Source organism: Sinocyclocheilus rhinocerous, unplaced genomic scaffold (genome assembly GCF_001515625.1).
Source record: "Sinocyclocheilus rhinocerous isolate Xijiao unplaced genomic scaffold, SAMN03320098_v1.1 scaffold529, whole genome shotgun sequence".
In the NCBI taxonomy this organism is placed as follows: Eukaryota; Metazoa; Chordata; class Actinopteri; order Cypriniformes; family Cyprinidae; genus Sinocyclocheilus; species Sinocyclocheilus rhinocerous.
Window position 1 is genome coordinate 866,958 of NW_015635521.1, and position 18,567 is coordinate 885,524.

At 38.7% G+C, this 18,567-nt stretch overlaps 1 protein-coding gene across 3 annotated transcripts in view; it reads left to right on the forward strand.

Annotated features, from left to right (window-relative positions):
* Window positions 1–18,567, forward strand: part of LOC107746967 (growth factor receptor-bound protein 10-like) — a 110,824-nt gene that overhangs the window by 64,654 nt on the left and 27,603 nt on the right. For 2 of the 3 annotated variants that reach the window (XM_016561332.1, XM_016561331.1), the window contains exon 5: window positions 4,945–5,086. In XM_016561332.1, the coding sequence (XP_016416818.1) occupies window positions 4,945–5,086 (142 nt within the window). The remainder of the gene's footprint in view (window positions 1–4,944; window positions 5,087–18,567) is intronic. The other variant, XM_016561333.1, reaches the window with a different exon arrangement.

Here is an 18,567-nt window from a genome sequence, read left to right on the forward strand (position 1 = left end):
TGTGTAGGTGTATGTTAGACTAGTTTTTTTTTTAAGTGTTTATGTAGTTAATAAAGTTTTGTATCACACTTGACGTTGTTCATTGCATGATTAAGTGACTCCAGTTATGAGCAAACAGATTTATGCTACAAGCTCTTTGTAGAATTGTACAGTAAGAAAGTTATTTCCCTTAACCAGGAAATTAACGTTCTTAGAATTGACAGACAGTTGACCCTGAGAGGTCAAGTAAATATCTACAGCGGATCTAAATATTTATAATTAATTATAACTAGTTATGATTAATTATTCATATTTCCCCATGAGCTGATTCGCTACATAGGGCACTCACTGAAATACTTGGAAATTCAAAATTACAACCCTGCAGTGTTATTGGAGGCTATTACAAGACTTTTGAACTTTTGTGACTTAAAAAAAAAAAAAAAATTTTTATGTTGCAAATCAAAGGTCAATGAAGTTACCATATATGGTTCCTTGCCAGTCTATGGTCATTTTTTCCCCCCAAAAAAGTGTATATATTTAAAATATAAGACACATATATAAAACATAAATAAACACATAAAATATACATAAATTTCATAGAATATTTATTTAGGAAATTTTTTTCTTTTATTTAGGAACATTTCTTCTTTTTCATGTGTCAAAGTCACTTAGGCAACTACTTCTTTGACGAACTAGGTTAATTTGTTTTTTCAAAAAGTGGATATATACAAAAATATAAGACACATAAAATAATAAAAAGTATTTATTAAAACATTTATAAACTTAATAGTATATTTATTTAGGAAATTTTTTCTTTTATTTAGGAACATTTTTTTATTTTTCACGTGTCACAATTCGAGTCCAGTCACTTAGGCAACTGCTTCATGGTACTCAATAAAGCAGTTGCGTTCATCATTGAGGCAAGGAGGACCTTCCAGACCCTGTAGACCATGTTTGACCTTAGTATTTTCCGCTTCCTGCTGCAGTACTTGCAGGTCTAGCTGTTGGTGTAGACAGCTGCAAAAGAAAAGTGAGTAAGTTTTTGAGTCAATATCAAGCCCACTTTGAATTATTTGTGAATAAAAAAAAACAGTAACAGTAAAGTGCATATCTGAAAACAAAGAATATTGACATATACACTGTAAATATATAATAATAAGTGAAAAATAGCACTAGTAGTAAGTACTGGTGGTACCACCTATTTTAACACAACTATTCAACCATATAATGTGTGAGTTTCATTAACTTACCATTGTTTGTTTTGATGCTATTTCCGTATTTGTGGGAGTAGGTAGGAGCGTAAATCCGTACTTTACAAGATCCGGAAGGACGCTGAAGTTTGAAATGCCCCGGGCAACTCTGATTGGTCAGATGCCATGGTGTCACTATCTGTGACGTAGACTGATATCTGTTGATTGGCTGGGAGAAATCCATGTGCTTAAACGAGCTCATGGAGAGGCATGTAAACGCTATTGTGAATGGTCAATTAAGTTACCAAATATGGTTCTTCGCCCGATAGAGTTTTTATGTAGCCTGTTGATTTTTGTTCATGGTATTCAACTCCAATAAATGGTTTGCAAAAAAGAGACACAGGGTAAATGTTTGATATCATTATTTAATCACATTGGAATCGAAAAGAATAGGAATCGATAAGAGGAATTGGAATCGTTCCCCGAGAGGGAACGAGACGCTGCGCCCCCTAGGGGGCACATTGGGGAATGCAGCCTGCATGACCGGTGTCTGAAGCACGTGTGAAACAACGCCAATCTATTGGTCCACCTGGCCCATGACGTCATATGCGGGGTGTCCGGCAGTATAAAAGGGCACCTGCTGAATACGTCATCCACTTAGCTGTCTGGACGTTCCCCTTTTAGGGAACTCCACGCTGCGCCCCCTAGGGGGCACATTGGAGAACGAAATCCAACCAAGCCGTGCTGAGGCGCATGCCTGTCCGTCTGGTGGGAGAGCACCAAGGAAGCGACAAACATACACCAAGCCTTTCCTCAGAAAGGGGCCATGCCACTGACGCCACAGGCCACTCACTCAACTTGGCAGAAATGGGGGAACCCGATTGATCAAAGGGAACATCCCATCCAAGTAGGAACACAGCTATCCTCAGATAACTGTGCTATGTGAGCAGTATTAGCCTGGATACACAAGACCACTGAAGAGGCTAAATAGAAAGCCTCTAGAGGAACTCAAAAACCGCTACTTAAATCCCGGAGGAGAAATAGCTGCTGAGCTAGAAAATAGCTATCCTCAGATAGCTATATACTGAGGGTCTTATGAAGGCGTGTAGACCAGAAAAACAATATACAGTTAGCCTAGATAGCCAGGTGAGATCTTCCTGCAAAACTGCCCAGACCACAGAAAGTGGGATAATACTTACAACCCTAGCAGGGGAGAAGCATTGTCTAGGCAAGGGCTTAGGAGACCACTACTTAAAAACCCTAAGAAGGGGAGCAATCACAGAGTTAGCACATAGAAATCCTCAGATAGCTATCTTTTCTCCAGGAAAGGGGACCCCTGCACTTGCCACTAGCAGTTCCTGAAAGCAGCTGATTGTGCTTTTGCCTCCCTGAACTTCTCCACAACCACCTCGACGGAAGTGCCAAAGAGCCCAGTCGGCGAAAGTGGAGCGTCGAGGAGAAAGTCTTTCTCTTTCTTCCCGATGGCCGCAAGGTTGATCCACAGATGTCTCTCCGTAGCCACCATCGCCGCCATTGAATGCCCAATGGCAGCAGCAGTTTGCTTGGTGGTGCAGAAAGCTAAATCTGTGGTGTGGCGCAGCTCTTCGACCGCCTCAGGTGACAAACCTCTGCCCTTATCCAAATCCTTCAGCAAGTCAGCCTGATAGACCTGCAACACCGCCATGGTGTTCAAAGCACCACCAGCCTGACCCACTGCCACATACACCCTGCCATTCAGGCGCGAGGTGGTCTGAAGCGCTACTGACCTCGCGTATCCAGGCTCAGCCACACCCTCAACATTAGCATAGTCAGCATGTTGAAAGGGATGCAGCCGAAAGGAATACGGTTTCCCCCAGGATTTAGATATCTCCGAGTGGAGATCTGGGAGAAACGGAAGACTCCCGGGGGCGGGATGATCAAGACCGGCCAAAAAGTGCTCATCTAGTCGCCCGCGAGCCGGTTTAGGCTTCTCACGCATCCAAACCAGATCGAGCCGCTTAGTGGCGCGATCCATCACATCCAGCATATCCCCGTATGCGCGGCTGGGAGTGGTCGATGATGACTCATCATCATTTCATCATCATCACCAACCACATCAACCTCTTCATCTTCGTCATTATGACTAGAAGAGCCCAGCAGCGTGCTATCAGGATCAGATGACTCCAATGAAAGAGTGTCTGGATCCTGTAGCACGCTAGAGCTCGCGGCAGAAGTTTTTGAAAGATCCATACCTTTCTCGAACTTTTCCACGAGCTCAACCTGCGATCCCCACGAGCTGATTCAGAGCCCTCAAGCACCGAACGCGCATGCTCCTCCCCCAGGCACATAACGCACAAGTCATGCGTGTCCTCAGGTGTCAAATACCTAGGACACGGAGGCACGCACTTCTTGAAACGCTCACCCGGGTTGCTAGACATAGTCACACACTGTTCGCAACAGATGGCTCCTGAAGACAGCAGAGTGGATGACGTATTCAGCAGGTGCCCTTTTATACTTCCGGGCACCCCGCGACGTCATGGGCCAGGTGGACCAATAGATTGACGTTGTTTCACACGTGCTTCAGACACCGGTCATGCAGGCTGCATTCCCCAATTTGCCCCCTAGGGGGCGCAGTGTGGAGTTCCCTAGAAGAGGAACCAAACGATAAAGATGCTCCGAATACAACAAGACACTGTGCAGTGCCAAATTGAAAAAACAAAACAAAAAAAACAGGGCCGAAAATAGCCTATTACTTCTAAAATAATGATGTTTTTGTATGTAAAAGATCTTGATAACATTATAAGGGGACCTCAGAGAACAATACAAAATAAAAAACAGAGGCAGTTCATGACCCCTTTAAAAAAATGCTGGCAGTGGCTGTCAACTTTAAAAAAAAAAAAAATAAATAAAAAAAAAACACTGGCAAGGGAAGAGTTAAGAAGTCAATTGGTCTGCAATTATAAAACAATCGATATAGAGTTCAGAATGTAGTTAAACATTAATTGTTAAACATTAAGGGAACATGTTCCTAGTGACTTAATGCATACACTAAAAATCACCTTGGGATCAGTTGCTCAGAATTCACTGTGAAAACTGATCAGAAATGTGAACTTAGTTAGTAAAGGTGTTAGTTTGCAGATACTTGCTTTGACATTGAGTTATTTTACAGCAAAATTTAGACATTTTTAAATGTAGCGTGCAGTATATGTCCAAATATTTTTGGAAGTCACTTTATATACACAGCACATTTCGCTCAAAGAAATAACGAAAGCAGTGCAAATTACATTACAACTTCAAAAATTTTTCCGGAACAACACTTCAGCTTGGCTTTCTTTGTCTCCATCAAGAGTGGCGCTCCTGTTATTCCATTGCTCTGTTGTACTGAAACCTCTGAGAATAAATGGTTTCCATTTGGTGAGCATGTTTTTCCCTCTCAGCTGTGGATCAGAGCAGGAAGTTGAGCATAACGAGCTCATGAACGAGGGTTCACTCAAGCAAAGGTTCATTCAGAGGTTACCGTTCAGACTTCAGCTCTGAATTCCATATCACACACTCCCTCATGCTCTCAAATCTAAAGCATTAATGTCTGTGTGTGTGTGTTTCAGTTTTTCTCTGAAGTCCCCACTTCAAAAGGACTCCCCAACTACTGACTTCAAAAAATGGCCCTAAATGCTAATGTTGCCCAAAGACACCAACCATTCTAGGCCGACAGTAATACCCTTGCGAGACAAGGTTCTTTGCACATTTCATGTCCGTAATATAACCCTAAATCTGAGATTTTACTTTATTCCTCCAGAAGACTTCAGGAAGAGGAGCAACAGTACCGAACGTCCTCTCTACCTGCCATCCCCAACCCCTTTCCTGAGCTCTGCAGCCCTGCGAGTTCCCCTACACTCAGTTCTGGCTCCTTACCTCAGTGTCAGCCCTCAGGCAAATATGTAAGAGGCCCTTTGTTCTCATTCCTCTCTCTCTTGAAGGAATAGTTTACTCAAAAATGGAATTTCTTTCATTATTTACTCACCCCCTTGTCTATCCCACCCAGTATAATTTTCCTTCTTCCATGGAACACAAAAGGATACATTCTGAAGAATATTTGTGCAACTAATTTTCATAAAGCATTAGTTCATGCTGACTACAGTCATGCTCCAGAAACCACAAAACAGCATAAAAGTAGTCCAAAAAGAACCATAAAAGTAGCCCGGGGGGGGGGTGTTAGTATGGACTGTCATTTATAGAAAAGAGTTGCAGAAAGATTCTTAAAAAATGCCATTCCTTCTGTGTTCCATGGAGAAATTAACAGCACACCGGTTTGGAACAACATTTGGGTTGGGTAAAAAGTGACAGATGCCATGTCTGTGTGAGTTATTCCATTAATCTTTCTGTATGGTTATTTAGCGTTACTTTGAAAGGCCTCTCAAAGATTTTTTAATTAAATTTGTAAATGTTAGTGTTAGGATAACATGGTTGTTGGTGTAATTTCGAACATGCTGAATTGCAGTTCGGTGTGGTGTATTGCTTTAACATGTGTCTAGACACTGGTTTCCCAAGAAACGTGTCACTTCCTCTACAGTGTGACTCATATATTCTTACAGTAAGTCACTTACAGTAGTAATAAAAATTGATGTCTACATGTATGTCCCCTAAGACATAATCATGTCTTCATCCAAAATGAAATAAAATCTTTTTGGGAATTTATAAAGGACTTTTAGCCGTTAACGGGATAGGACAGATGGGAAGTGGCAATAAAACATTGTGAAAAGAGAAGAGGTGTGATCAGAAAATGATGGAAGACTGATTTGAACTCAAATTGCCTAAGGACCACCATGTAACTTATCTAAGCATATGCCAAATGCACCACAATGCTAGACCATGATTTTGTCGTTTTTAAGATAGTCATATGTGTGATGATGTGCTGGCACCAGTATGCATTTGTTTATATTGTGCATACATTGTTTGGATCTCTGTGTGTGAGCATCTGTTGTGTGCGTGTGTGTACTGTATATATAGCTATCTCTGGACCCCTGGCTGTCACGTGTAAGCTGACTGAGGCCCTGATATATTCCTGGAAAGCCTTGTCATTGCTCCAGGCTAACCACCTCCATATGGGGCCATGGTCTGTTACCGTAACACGGTCCCCATGTTACCGTAAAAATAACTACAGACATTAATCAATTACCCTAATCCCTCTCTCTTTACTTTTATTGTCCTGTGGATGGAACCCAGTAGGGGTCTAAGTGCTAGAGAAGGCTTTTGGTCTGTCCAAAAGAGAAAACAACCTGGAAGAACACCTGGAAGTCATTTAAAACAGCTGACAAATCGTCAGTGACTGATGATGTCCATAAATATTATCAAGATATCAAGCACATTGCCTGTTGTTTCAATGTGAAGTGAATGTGAATAGCAGACGTTATTTTGGAATATGAGAAATGAGAACATACTTGTTGCATGGCCTGTGACTTGACATTGTGTTTACAAAGGATGTGAGCACCACATCTCAACACGTCAGAATTAAATCACCTCCATTCTAATTAGCCAGGGCGTGCCATTAGAAGTGCTGATTGAGGTGTATTGTTATGCTGTGTTTATATTTTTGACTCATCTTTTTTTTTTTTTGTCAGAGCTGTGGTGCAAACCAACATTTTTTCTCTCTTCCATGGAAAACAAAAGTAGAAATTTCTGAAGAATATTTCAGTCAAGTCAAGCCACCTTTATTTATATAGCACTTTATACAATAGATTGTGTCAAAGCAGCGTTATAGTGTCAAACAGGAAAATATTTTGTCAATAATGCAAGAGGACAATAACAAAGAGTCAGAGTTTTCCAGTTAAAGTCAATTGAGTCAGTGATGTCGTCAAGTCAAGTCACCTTTATTTATATAGCGCTTTTAACAATACAGATTGTGTCAAAGCAACTGAACAGCATTAATTAGGAAAATAGTGTGTCAATAATCATCTGTGACATAAATGGAGGGAAAAAAAAAAACATTGGGAGAAACCAGGCTCAGTCGGGGGGCCAGTTCTCCTCTGGCCATACGAAACCAGTATGGAGTGGTTTAATTCCAGGCTGCAACACAGGTCAGATTGAGCAGAGGACTTGTGACCTTGGAATAAGAATGAAACAGACTAACATTAGCATAGATGCCATTCTTCTTATGATGTGACAAGTACATCAAGTGTTATAGGAAGTGTTCCCGGTTCCGGTTGACTTAATTAATGCAACCTAACAATCTTTTAGTTTAACAGATTTGAATTATAGAAATGCGATAGTGTGTTATGTGTATGCCAGGTTAAAGAGATGGGTCTTTAATCTAGATTTAAACTGACAGAGTGTGTCTGCCTCTAGAACAGTGTTAGGTAGATTGTTCCAGAGTTTGGGTGCTAAATAGGAAAAGGATCTGCCAACTGCAGTTGATTTTGTTATTCTAGGTATTATCAAATTGGCAAGAGTTTTGAGATTGCAGCGGATGTGAAGGACTATAATGCGATATGAACTCGCTCAAGTACTGAGGAGCTAAACCATTCAGGGCTTTATAAGTAATTAGCAAGATTTTAAAATGTATTCGATGTTCAATAGGGAGCCAGTGTTGACAGAACTGGGCTAATGTGGTCATACTTCCTGGTTCTAGTAAGAATTAGCTGCTGCATTTTGAACCAGCTGGAGTTTGTTTATTAAGCGCGCAGAGCAACCACCCAATAAAGCATTACAGTTATTTAACCTTGAGGTCATGAACGCATGAATTAACGGTTCTGCATTCTGCAGTGACCATTGTCTTGCTCCAAAAAACACAAAAAGACCATGAAGGTAGTGTAAAAAGAAACCATCTGAATAATAATAAAAATAAATAAATAAAATATCTGTTTTTTTTGCTGTACATTTGACTTGATTATATTTATTAGCTTCTGACTATTACATCAAAGCCACCTTCTGATGTTTCTGCTTCAACTTGTGATCTACTCATTTAAATATTATTTGATTTTATGTAGATGTGTGTAGTCAAATGTCATTGCATTTTTTTAAAAATTATGAAAAATTTAGATTTTCATAGCTCCAACTCACAGCCAATAGTCTTGTGCATAATCAGGGAACTTCCTACGGTAATGTGCAGCTTGGTATTTCCACTGAAATAAGGCCTCAAGGACATTGCATCTTGATGCAACATTGGTTGCTTTCAGTGTAGACATGATGTAAGGCAGTAGAGCTGGCCTGAGAAAGAGTGGCAGATTTTGAAGTCAATTAATGGCATTTGTTTTGAGTAAAGCCATGTCTCACCACATTTTGTGTTAACACTTTGTGTTTTATTTATGCCAATGTAGTATTTTTTCATTCACTCACTCACAATAAATCACCTCTTCACAAAAATAAGGGAACATTCCCCACAACATTTGAGAATCAGACAGTGTCAAATAATTTTTTTTTAAATGTTGTACATTGTTACATAATAATAAAATAATATACTTAATATACCTTTATACAAATATACTAATATAGTCCCCTTTGAAGGCACTCAATGACACCTTACAGCAAAAAGCAAATCAATAAAATACAAAACAATACAAAAACACTTTAAGTGTGAAGTTTCTTTTTTTCTGAAGACATTTTGGAGAATGTGTTTAACCAGACCATTGATGTTTGTCACGCCATGGACTGGTTTGTGTTTGTTTTCCTCCCCCACATGCTCCATGTCCAAGTTTTTCCCTCATGTCTGATTGTGATATTGATTCCAGGTGTTTCTTGTTAATTTCCTCGTTTAGTTCCCTATTTAAGCCCTATGTTTTCCTGAGTCCTTCATCCTGTCTTAGATCGTCCTAAGGTTCCTGTGCTACATGTGAATAAAGTCTGTATTTTGTGAATTCTCCCATGTCTCCTCGCTCCTTCGCTCCTTGTTCCTACACAGTAGGCAGTACTGTAACAATGGTCTTCATTTAGTTCCATATCCCCCCCCCCCCCCCACCTGGACCATCAAATGTTTGGTTACCCATATTCTTCAAAATATCTTATGTTTGACAGAAGAAAGAAACTCATATAGAATTGGAACAATTTGAGGGTAAGTAAGTGATGACACTTCATTTTTGGGGGTAAACTATCCCTATAATTACATCTTTATATGTAATTTCATAGTTACATCTTTTGTCTTTGAAATATGACTACAATGTCTTGCTGAATATGCTGACAAGCATTTATGGTTAACTAAAATATACTTTAATGCCATTTCTATTAAAACTTGTTATGCCATGTATTTAAATATATTTGTAACTAAACATTTGAATTGATGTACAATTTAGCACATTTAAAATATATTAACTTTAAATGTAAAATCAAATAGCATACTACAGTTAAAAATGAAAACAGGTGCTTTACATATGCTTTAGTATGTTTGTCAACTCATCAAAATAAGTGTATCTCTTTAAATCATAAGTCATAATGATTAAAACTGTACATCAAAGTAGAACTTCACATTTATAAATTGCACTTATTAAAAGTCTACTTAAGTGTTTTGAGAATCAGTCATGAAGGTGTACTATCTTTAAGTAGCCTTTTATTTCATTAAATTATCTGCACATTGTTTTTGTATAAATATACCTTTTGAAGTGATTTGAAGTACACTAAAAGTACACATTCAATACGATTAAGCATACTTCTTTTTCACATAGTTGTGCTTTCTTTCTTTAAAATAAATGCCACATTGAAACTATTAATTGCTATTTATGCTGTTACATTCCTGCCATCATACTCAAGTTTGGCATGTGTTTTCAAATACACTTTGGGACCACTGTAAGTGTCCTCAGAGTGTTGTATAGAGGCAACATAGTGTATTCTGAAAATCATATGTGTTATGAAGCTGGTTTCTGGACTCTTTTACATGTTACCTTCCCACAGCTGCCTCTGGTTTGCACCCCCTGGATAGTTTTTCTAAAATGCACGCTCAAAGAAGTGCAGATGTCTGATGGCCTGCTTGCCTGGTAAGAAACAAGACGTTTTGTGTTTACAGAATTTTCCGAGCTGCGGGCGCTTTCTGACAGGCCCCCATTGCTCTCCCAGATCCCACGCGGAAGGCACGCGAACCAGAACCTTCCACAAGCCAGCCGGCCCTTTGACAGTGTACCATGGCTCTGCAAAATTCAGAAATCGTAGAAATTTCTTGTCTCCTACCTGACTCAAGTTTATTTTAAAATGTATTTGTAACATATTTGTAGCAGGGTTTATTCCATTCTAGAATCTTCTACCCTTATCAGAAACACACCAACAGCACAGTGAGAGAGAACGAGAGAGAGAGAGAGAGAGATAGAGAGAAAGAGATAGACAGAGAGAGAGAGAGTAAAATGTAGGCTTTAATCCATTTAAAGCACTCACTGACATCACGTTCTGGCACCCACCGAGAAGGCCTGGAACTGAAATAAGGAGATGAGCAATATGCTTAATAGTATCTTACCTCACTTTAATGTGTTGATGCATTTTTACTCTAGGGTGAGGTAAGCGGCTGGAAATAACCCAGAACTGGGAAGGGCTCGCAGGCTCATCAAGCCCACACAATACGGCACAACTTGAGATAGGACGATGAGAAGTGCTTACTGTGTTGGGTTTGCTGTAGTCGCTGAGGTGTGGTATGGGCAGAGGTTGCCAATTGGTCTCAGGTCATTGTGTCTGTTTTTATCACAGCAGGAGGTGATATTTAAGCAAAATCACATGAGAAGTGAGTGCCGTTGTTCCAAATATTAAAACAGGTACAGCTGTGCTGATAGTCAGACCAACAGCATAATTGGCAGTGCGACATTGCACTGATATTTTATCACACTTGCAATCAGGTTGTTGACTCACATGAGACCCTTACATTAGTTGCTTATGAATGAGAAGTTAGTGTGTCCAAGATATTGTCTCTAAATAACAACATTTGCATAAAAAACAGAACACGTTAAGATGTTGCTACAGTTATCTGTACTGTTCTTCGCCATGTGTAGGGACCCTGTCAGTTGGAACACAGCTTCAGATTCTAAGTATGTTCTTGTTTGTTTCTCTGCTTTCTGATTGTCATCATGTTTCTTGTTAAATTAGGGTTAGGGTTAGGTTAGGGTTAGGCCTAACCCTAACCCCGCTGTATCCACCGCACGTGCTTTTAAGCTTCCTGGTCGCTACGTCACCCCGCCCGTGACGTCTCGCCCATCCATTGGACTGATTACACACGTGATTCAGAGCGTGGTCACGCTGATGGCGTTCCCATAGTGATTCGATGCAGCTCGAGTTCCTGAAGGGGAACAAGCAGTTAGTAAATGAATAGAGTGCAAGTCTAAAAGGGACAAGTTTTTTTTTTAAAGAATAGAATTAGAATAGAAAGTGTTAGAGTTAGAGGGTCAAATAAAGATGGAAAAGATGTGTTTTTAGCCGATTCTTTATGAAAAGCCATGTTTCTGAATGATAGAAACTATTCCATCATTAGTAGACTAGTATTAGTTGACTGCTAAATATCTGCTAAAACCTTATTTTATAGACATTCTACTGACTATAAGTAACTGCATGAACATGTCAACTTATTCTACTTACTCTAAACCTAACAATCTACTAATACTCTAATGACAGTTAGTTGACGTAGTTTCAAAGTTACTTATAGTTGGTAGAATGTCTAAAGTGGAGTACAAAAATAAAGTGGAACCAATTTATATTCTAACAATACATATTCATATACCATGCCATTTAAATTGTGATCCAACATAGTTCAAGAAATAATATGGTACTACCATGGTTATGCATCATTTGGTACATTTGGAAATGCAGGATTGCTATGTGACATGTTACTTAGAAGATAGAAATTACACAATCAAGAAAAAATGAGCTCAGATCTGAGCTGTGTAGGATCCTGAAAGGTTATTTTAAAAAATGTGTATCAGGTGTTCCTATTATATTGCAGCTAAATTACATAGCAAGGAAGAACTGTAACACGTAAGTATATTACAGATTGCATTTCACCCTCCTGGTCACCTGTGTGATGATGCAGTATGTGTCGGTTTAAGCCGGCGGTGTGTGTGTGTACGTGTCACATCACACATCCAGGTGAGCTCCTGGGCATAAAATCTGCAGAGTGGATTTGATTCTCTCTGCTGGGCTGATACCAGTCACAACAGAGCTGTTGACAGATGCTGGCTTGGAGACTGGCCAGGCTGTGGTTTAGTCTAAGGCTTCTCCAGAGTCAAAGAGCCAATTTTATCCTTTAGCTCACTGAGCAAATCACAACCTGCCTGGATTACTGACTGCTAAGTACAGTTGTGACCGAGAACAGTGATTTAAGCAGATCCTTCAGAAGGACACCAATTAAAACAAGACGTATAGTAAACACTGCCAATTTACTAATTCTGTCTTGCTGAGGTGCACTGCCATAAACCATTGTCCTAAAGGTATCTTGACCCCAGTGAACCTAAAAACAGCCCAACCTGATTCCCTGAACCGGAGACTATAGCACATTCCTGAACATGACCAGCGGTCACATTGTAACCTCTAAAGATCACTGAATTATAAGGGACTAGAGAAATATGATTCCATATGTGTTTATAGGGTTAAATTTAATAAATCTAGACCGCAAGAGATACAGCATGCAGTTTTCAAACTATTATCCACAAATGATTCTTAGTTCATTGCTATTTTCCTTGTTGTTTAAATCCTTCCCGTTCACCAGGGTTAGTGATTCTGCCCTGAACTGCTTTGTCAGCATTTTGAAGACTTATAGCTGAGGAGCTCAGAGTTGTCAGCATAGAGCAGCTGGATTCATGTAGGTCACGCATACGGCACGTATCCGTCAGCCTTTAGGCTCTCATCTGGAGTGCAGGAATGCATGTCTTTCAGAGGAAAAGAAAAAAAAAAAGAAAGAAAAAAAATAGGACAGAGAAAAAGAGACACCGGGAAAGCCAAAAATGTTCTATGTTCTTTTTGGTTCTTTTTTTATGAAATGTCATGCACTGTGTAAAGGATCTAGATCGAATGCAATTTTCAGAACTCACAACTTTCCGAATTGTTTGTTGTCCACTCAAAGTTTTTTGGAAAGATGGAACAGATGAACAGTTGATATGTTGGTAAATAACAGTTCAATCCATCGAACACACTGTACTCCTGTCTCTCACAGCCTTGTTTTCATATGTGACGGCTAAGGTCTATTACGAAGACTTAGTGAAGCAGAGTGGATAGTACTGTACAGAATTCCATGTTTTAAATGTGAAAGCACTTTCACCTTTGGCCTCATTCTTCTGCTGGCTCAGTTTTAGAACTTCATTCCAGTCGGTTCCTCACCCCATTCAAAATCCAAGTACTCTGGTTAATGATGGTTGAGAGCTGGACCCTTCAAAAAGGTTCAGCTGTATCACAGGCCAGAGGTTAACTGTTTAATCCTTGGAGGACATTTTTAAAGAATTTATGGAAAAAGTAAACTCATATCATATACGCACCCTCAGTACATGGCTCACAGATATTTCAGTACTTGTTGGGACAAAGAAGTTTGTTTTTTCTGAAGATGATTGAGTTGCAATGCCATTTTTTTTTTCTCATCAGCAAACATATTTGACAAGTTGGAAAATGAAATATATGACCCTTTAAACCAATGTGATTTATGTGGTGCCTGAGCAAGACAAGCCAGTCTTTTGAAATGTTTTATAGCTTTGTCCCACATCACCATCTGTTCATGAAAGAACAACCAAATAATCCCATCGCCTGGGCCTTTGACCATTGCTCATTCTTAATTCATAACATTTGTTTAAGGAATAGTTCATTTAAAAATGAAAATTCTGTCATTTACTCACTTTCATGTCGTTCCAAACTTAATGGTTTTCATTCTTCTCTGAAATACAACGGAAGATATTTTGAAAAATGTTTCAGCTGTGTTGGTCCATATTATAAAGTCAGTGATCACTTTGAATGAACAGTTTAAACAGACTGAAAGTTTATGCCATCTCAATTGGAGCACCCTAAGGGGACATAATGATGGAAAAAAATATAATATGGAAGGAAAAATTATATTGAAATTATATTGCTTGCTAAATTTTGTGTTCCACAAACAAGAATGACAAACTTTACATTCTTGAATGCAAAACTGGTAATGAAAATAATATGAGGTAGGAGGATTTGCAGGAGGATGCAAGCATACGCAAAGTTTCTTGAAGGAATGCGAAAATTTTGCGAATGAACACAAAAGCATTTAAATCTTTTTTTTTTTTTTTCTCCCATCTCATGTTTGTTTCCATCACTGTGTCCCCTTAGGGTGCTCCACAGATTTGAGAGTGGATAAACTTTCAATCTGTTTATACTTAAATTTCAAACTGTTCATTCAAAGTGATAACTGGATTTCATAATACGGACCACAACAGCTAAGGCAAGGTGTAAGGCAAGGTTGCCAAAAATAATCCTGACGGACTTGATTAGCTGGATCAGATGCATTTAATTCGGGGTGAAGCTAAACTCTGCAGGACTAAGACTCACCAGGAACCTGCCTTTGAGGATCTGTACAAATCAAATAAATTGATCAGTGCACACAAACTGTATGCAGACTACATCAAACACAAACCTCAAACATGGCATAATGTCAAACCTTTTACATCAAGTTCCGCAGAAGAAAGAACGTCATATAAGTTTGGAAGGACATGAGGGTAAGTATTGTATTAGGTCAAACAATGTGTTAATCCTAGCCCTAACCCTAACTACACAAATCAATCTTGCATTGATAGAAGCATCTATATTCACATACTTGCATAAAACATGTTTCCAACCTAAATGATGACAGAATTTTCATGTTTGGGTAATCTATTGCTTTAAACAAATGAGTAACCCAGAAATAAAACTGTAGTTTGAGGATTTAGTGTTCTAAAAATGTGTTTGAAAAAGAATTGCAATTGTGTTTGATGTTAATACTGAATTTACATATCTTACAGATATATGAAAATAAATAAAGTTTGAAATTCGTTGGACAGTGTTCAGCTATTTATTTACATGAAATATTTTCTTTCATGTTAACCCTGTCTTTGTCAAGGCCCAGAAATACAATGGGATCAAAGCCAAAAGTCTGACCATGTTCAAGTTCAAATTTAAGAATGACGCTAAAGCCAACCCAGGCTCATTTGAAATACGTGCCTCTAAATACATTTCTGCAACACCGTTATTACGTACCTTATTGCACGTTTCGCGGCAGTTTCAAAGTGAAACGTCCAGTGAGTGGCGCTAAAACGTGGGTTCAATATGTGACCCTGGCATGTTTTTGTTACGTTGATATAGGCACATATTGCTGTTTGTATTACGTTGCTTCAGGAACGTATTGCAGTGGTTCATAATTCAAATATCAGATGAGTGTCGCTAAAAGTTAATGCTCTATCTTGTTAGACATATTCCCTACACCAAACCCAACCCAGCCTACCCGATAGAGTTAACAAATGCAAAAGTGATATAAAAACGCATTTGTTGATGCAGCCGTGCTATTTTAACTTCCTTATGCAGATTTGAGCTGTTTTGTTGAACCGTAGTTTCACAGGGTTTTGTACCGGAGCTCTTCATCTCTCAAGTGCAACTCCATATCACGTGAGCTACCGAGCAAACCTACTGAATAAGAAAACTCGTGCATATGAAGCTGTAAGTATCAAAAGTATCAGTTTTCAAATCTCGCAGCATGTTAAAATTGTTTTGAATTCATAACATAATATTCCTCAAGTAATTATGTGAAAATTAGGCTTTATTAATCGAAACAGTGGACCTGCAAATCATATTTTGTGTGAAAAGGAATAAACGTTTTCTGAGTTTTACTGCCTCTAGTGTTCATTTCAGCTGGAAGCTGCAGCGATTCTTGTGTATAGGTACGTTTTTTGAGTTTTGCAGAAATGTAGGTAGAGGCACGTATTTCCAATGAGCCTATGTTGGCTAAAGCTCTTGTATAAGACTTTGTCAAGTGAATTTTCTTTTGGAGACATCCAAAGGGCAATGAATATCCACTTTAAGCTCCTACACGTAACAAGCCATGTGACAGATGAAGGTTAAGCTTGTGGAAGTTGACCCAGCTTGCATCATGCATATCTAGATTTCATCACACATCAGTCAGAATCTCTTTGTGTGAATCCTTTAACTGTGAAATGGATCTCTGCCATGTGAGTGAATGGCTGGTTATGGAAAGGAGGAGTTAGTGTCTGGGTGGCATGAATGGAAAGAATTGGTACAGTGCTGCTTGCCCTGAAATGACTGTTAAATCAAAAGCAATTATGTCATTCTTTTTGTGTGCTGGGTTTTCGTCCCCAAACAGACAATGATCTGCTGTTGGGCTGAATGAGTGGCCCTGCGGCCCAAGGACACAATTAAACTCCCTGGTCCTATTGGGGAAATATTTGGCTCTTCTTTGGTTTTATCTCAGTTTGATACCAAAGGCTAAAGAGGCTGTCCATTCAGGACTGGATTGTTAGTGCCTACGTTTGTGGCTGAGAGCGAGATGAGGGGCCAAAGGATCGGACAGCAGGGATTCATCCACACTGATAGTGTCCGTGTGATCTATATATAGATCCTGTGTTCCTCCGCTTGCTGGCCCAGATGAAAAAGAAAATATGCCGACTGAGATTCAAAGGATTTAATGTAGTCAGTGTCACAAATTTACTTAGTTACAAAAGTTTATTTATTTATTTAACATTATTTATTTGACATTGTTTATTTTTTCTTTCTTTCTACCCTCTCCTCCTTTGTGTGGGGGTGTTTTGATGATGATCAGTTGTTTTTGTAGTTCATTAAAACCTCAGTGTGGTGAAGACTACAGTCAGAGTTGTGAAGCAAGCTCAGCACTTTTTGGCCCACCAGAGACGACACTGTAACCAAAAGGCAGTGCTGGCTTATTTTAGCTCAAGGTTAATCATATGGTCGCAGTTCCATTTTTGGAGTTGTGTCATCTGATAGGAGTGTCCAAGTCAAACACACTGTCTTTGTCACAATAGATAGAAGACATTATTATAGTCTGTTTGACACTTGTCAGTACTACCCAAAAGTAATGGCTGATAAATATGGTGAAAAAAAACAATAACAGTATAATAAAATAAAAATAAATTAATAAAAAAACAGTTTAATTGTTGGTATAATGTGTTAAGACATTTTTATGGAAGCCTGTTTCTGCCACTGAATAAAAATAAATAAATAAACTCACGATTCTGACATTTTTCTCACAATTGCGGAATATAAATTCACAATTGTGAGAAATATAAACTCGCAATTTAGACTTTTTTTTCAGAACAGCAAAGCTGCAGGATATAAACTCACAATAGTGAGAAATAATGTTGGAATTGCAAGATATAAACTCTCAATTCTAACTTCTTTTTTCGGAATTTTGAGATATAAACACAATTGTGAGTTATAAAGTCCAATTCTAAGGGAAAAAAAGATACTGTTTTCTTACAATTGCGAGTTTATTGCAATTGCATTAATAAAGTCATAATTGCAAGATATAAACTCAAAAATCGGGAACAGAAGTCAGAATTGTGAGAATTGCAAAAGTTTATGTCTTGCAATTCTGACTTTACAACATGCAATTGCGACTTTATATCATGCAATTCTGAGTTTATAACTCCCAGTGGTATGGAGCCCCAACATGACATACAGGGAAATGGGAGTTTATTTACTTAAACTTCATTTTAAGTAAATTATGCGCTCAATATAATCATTTGTTCCCTCGTTTTAAGTAAATTGTGCACACAAAATAATAATTTGTGCTCTCGTTTTAAGTAAACTGTGCACACAAAATAAAAATTTGTTCTACTTCCTGGATTTACATTTTTTCCTGAATGTCATGTACGTGGCTCCGTACAGTGTTTACTTTATATCTCGCAATTCAGAGAAAAAATTGCGAGATAAAAAGTCGCAATTACCTTTTTTTTATATTTATTTAGTGGTGGAAACAAGCTTCCATACATTTTAGAGGTACAGTAGTTAATTAAATGGCTGAGCCTTTCCAAACAAATGGTTTATGCAGGACCATCATTCCCATTTATTTACGTCACTTCAGATTTTTGAGCCAAGTGGATTGTTTTATTCACCTTTCAAAAAATTAAAAAATATAAATATTGATATCTTTGATAATTTTTAAAGATTACTGTAGATAAATGGAAATATTAGTGTCACGTTTGCTACTGTGCCGGACCACGGAACGAGGAGACGTGGAGTACATCAACAAGGAGATTTTAATGAAATCAAGGGAACCAGGAAAACACACGTAGCTGAGGAGGTTGACATTCACAATACCGGACCACCAAACTTAGAACAGGGCTCACTATAAATACACAGGACTAAAGGATGGGATGACGAGACACACCTGGAACTAATGAAACAATAAACATAGTTAGAACAGGAAGAACCAAATAAGGGCATAAACATAACACATGGGAAAACCAGGACATGGAACACGTGGGAGCAAAACACAAAAACCGGAACAGAG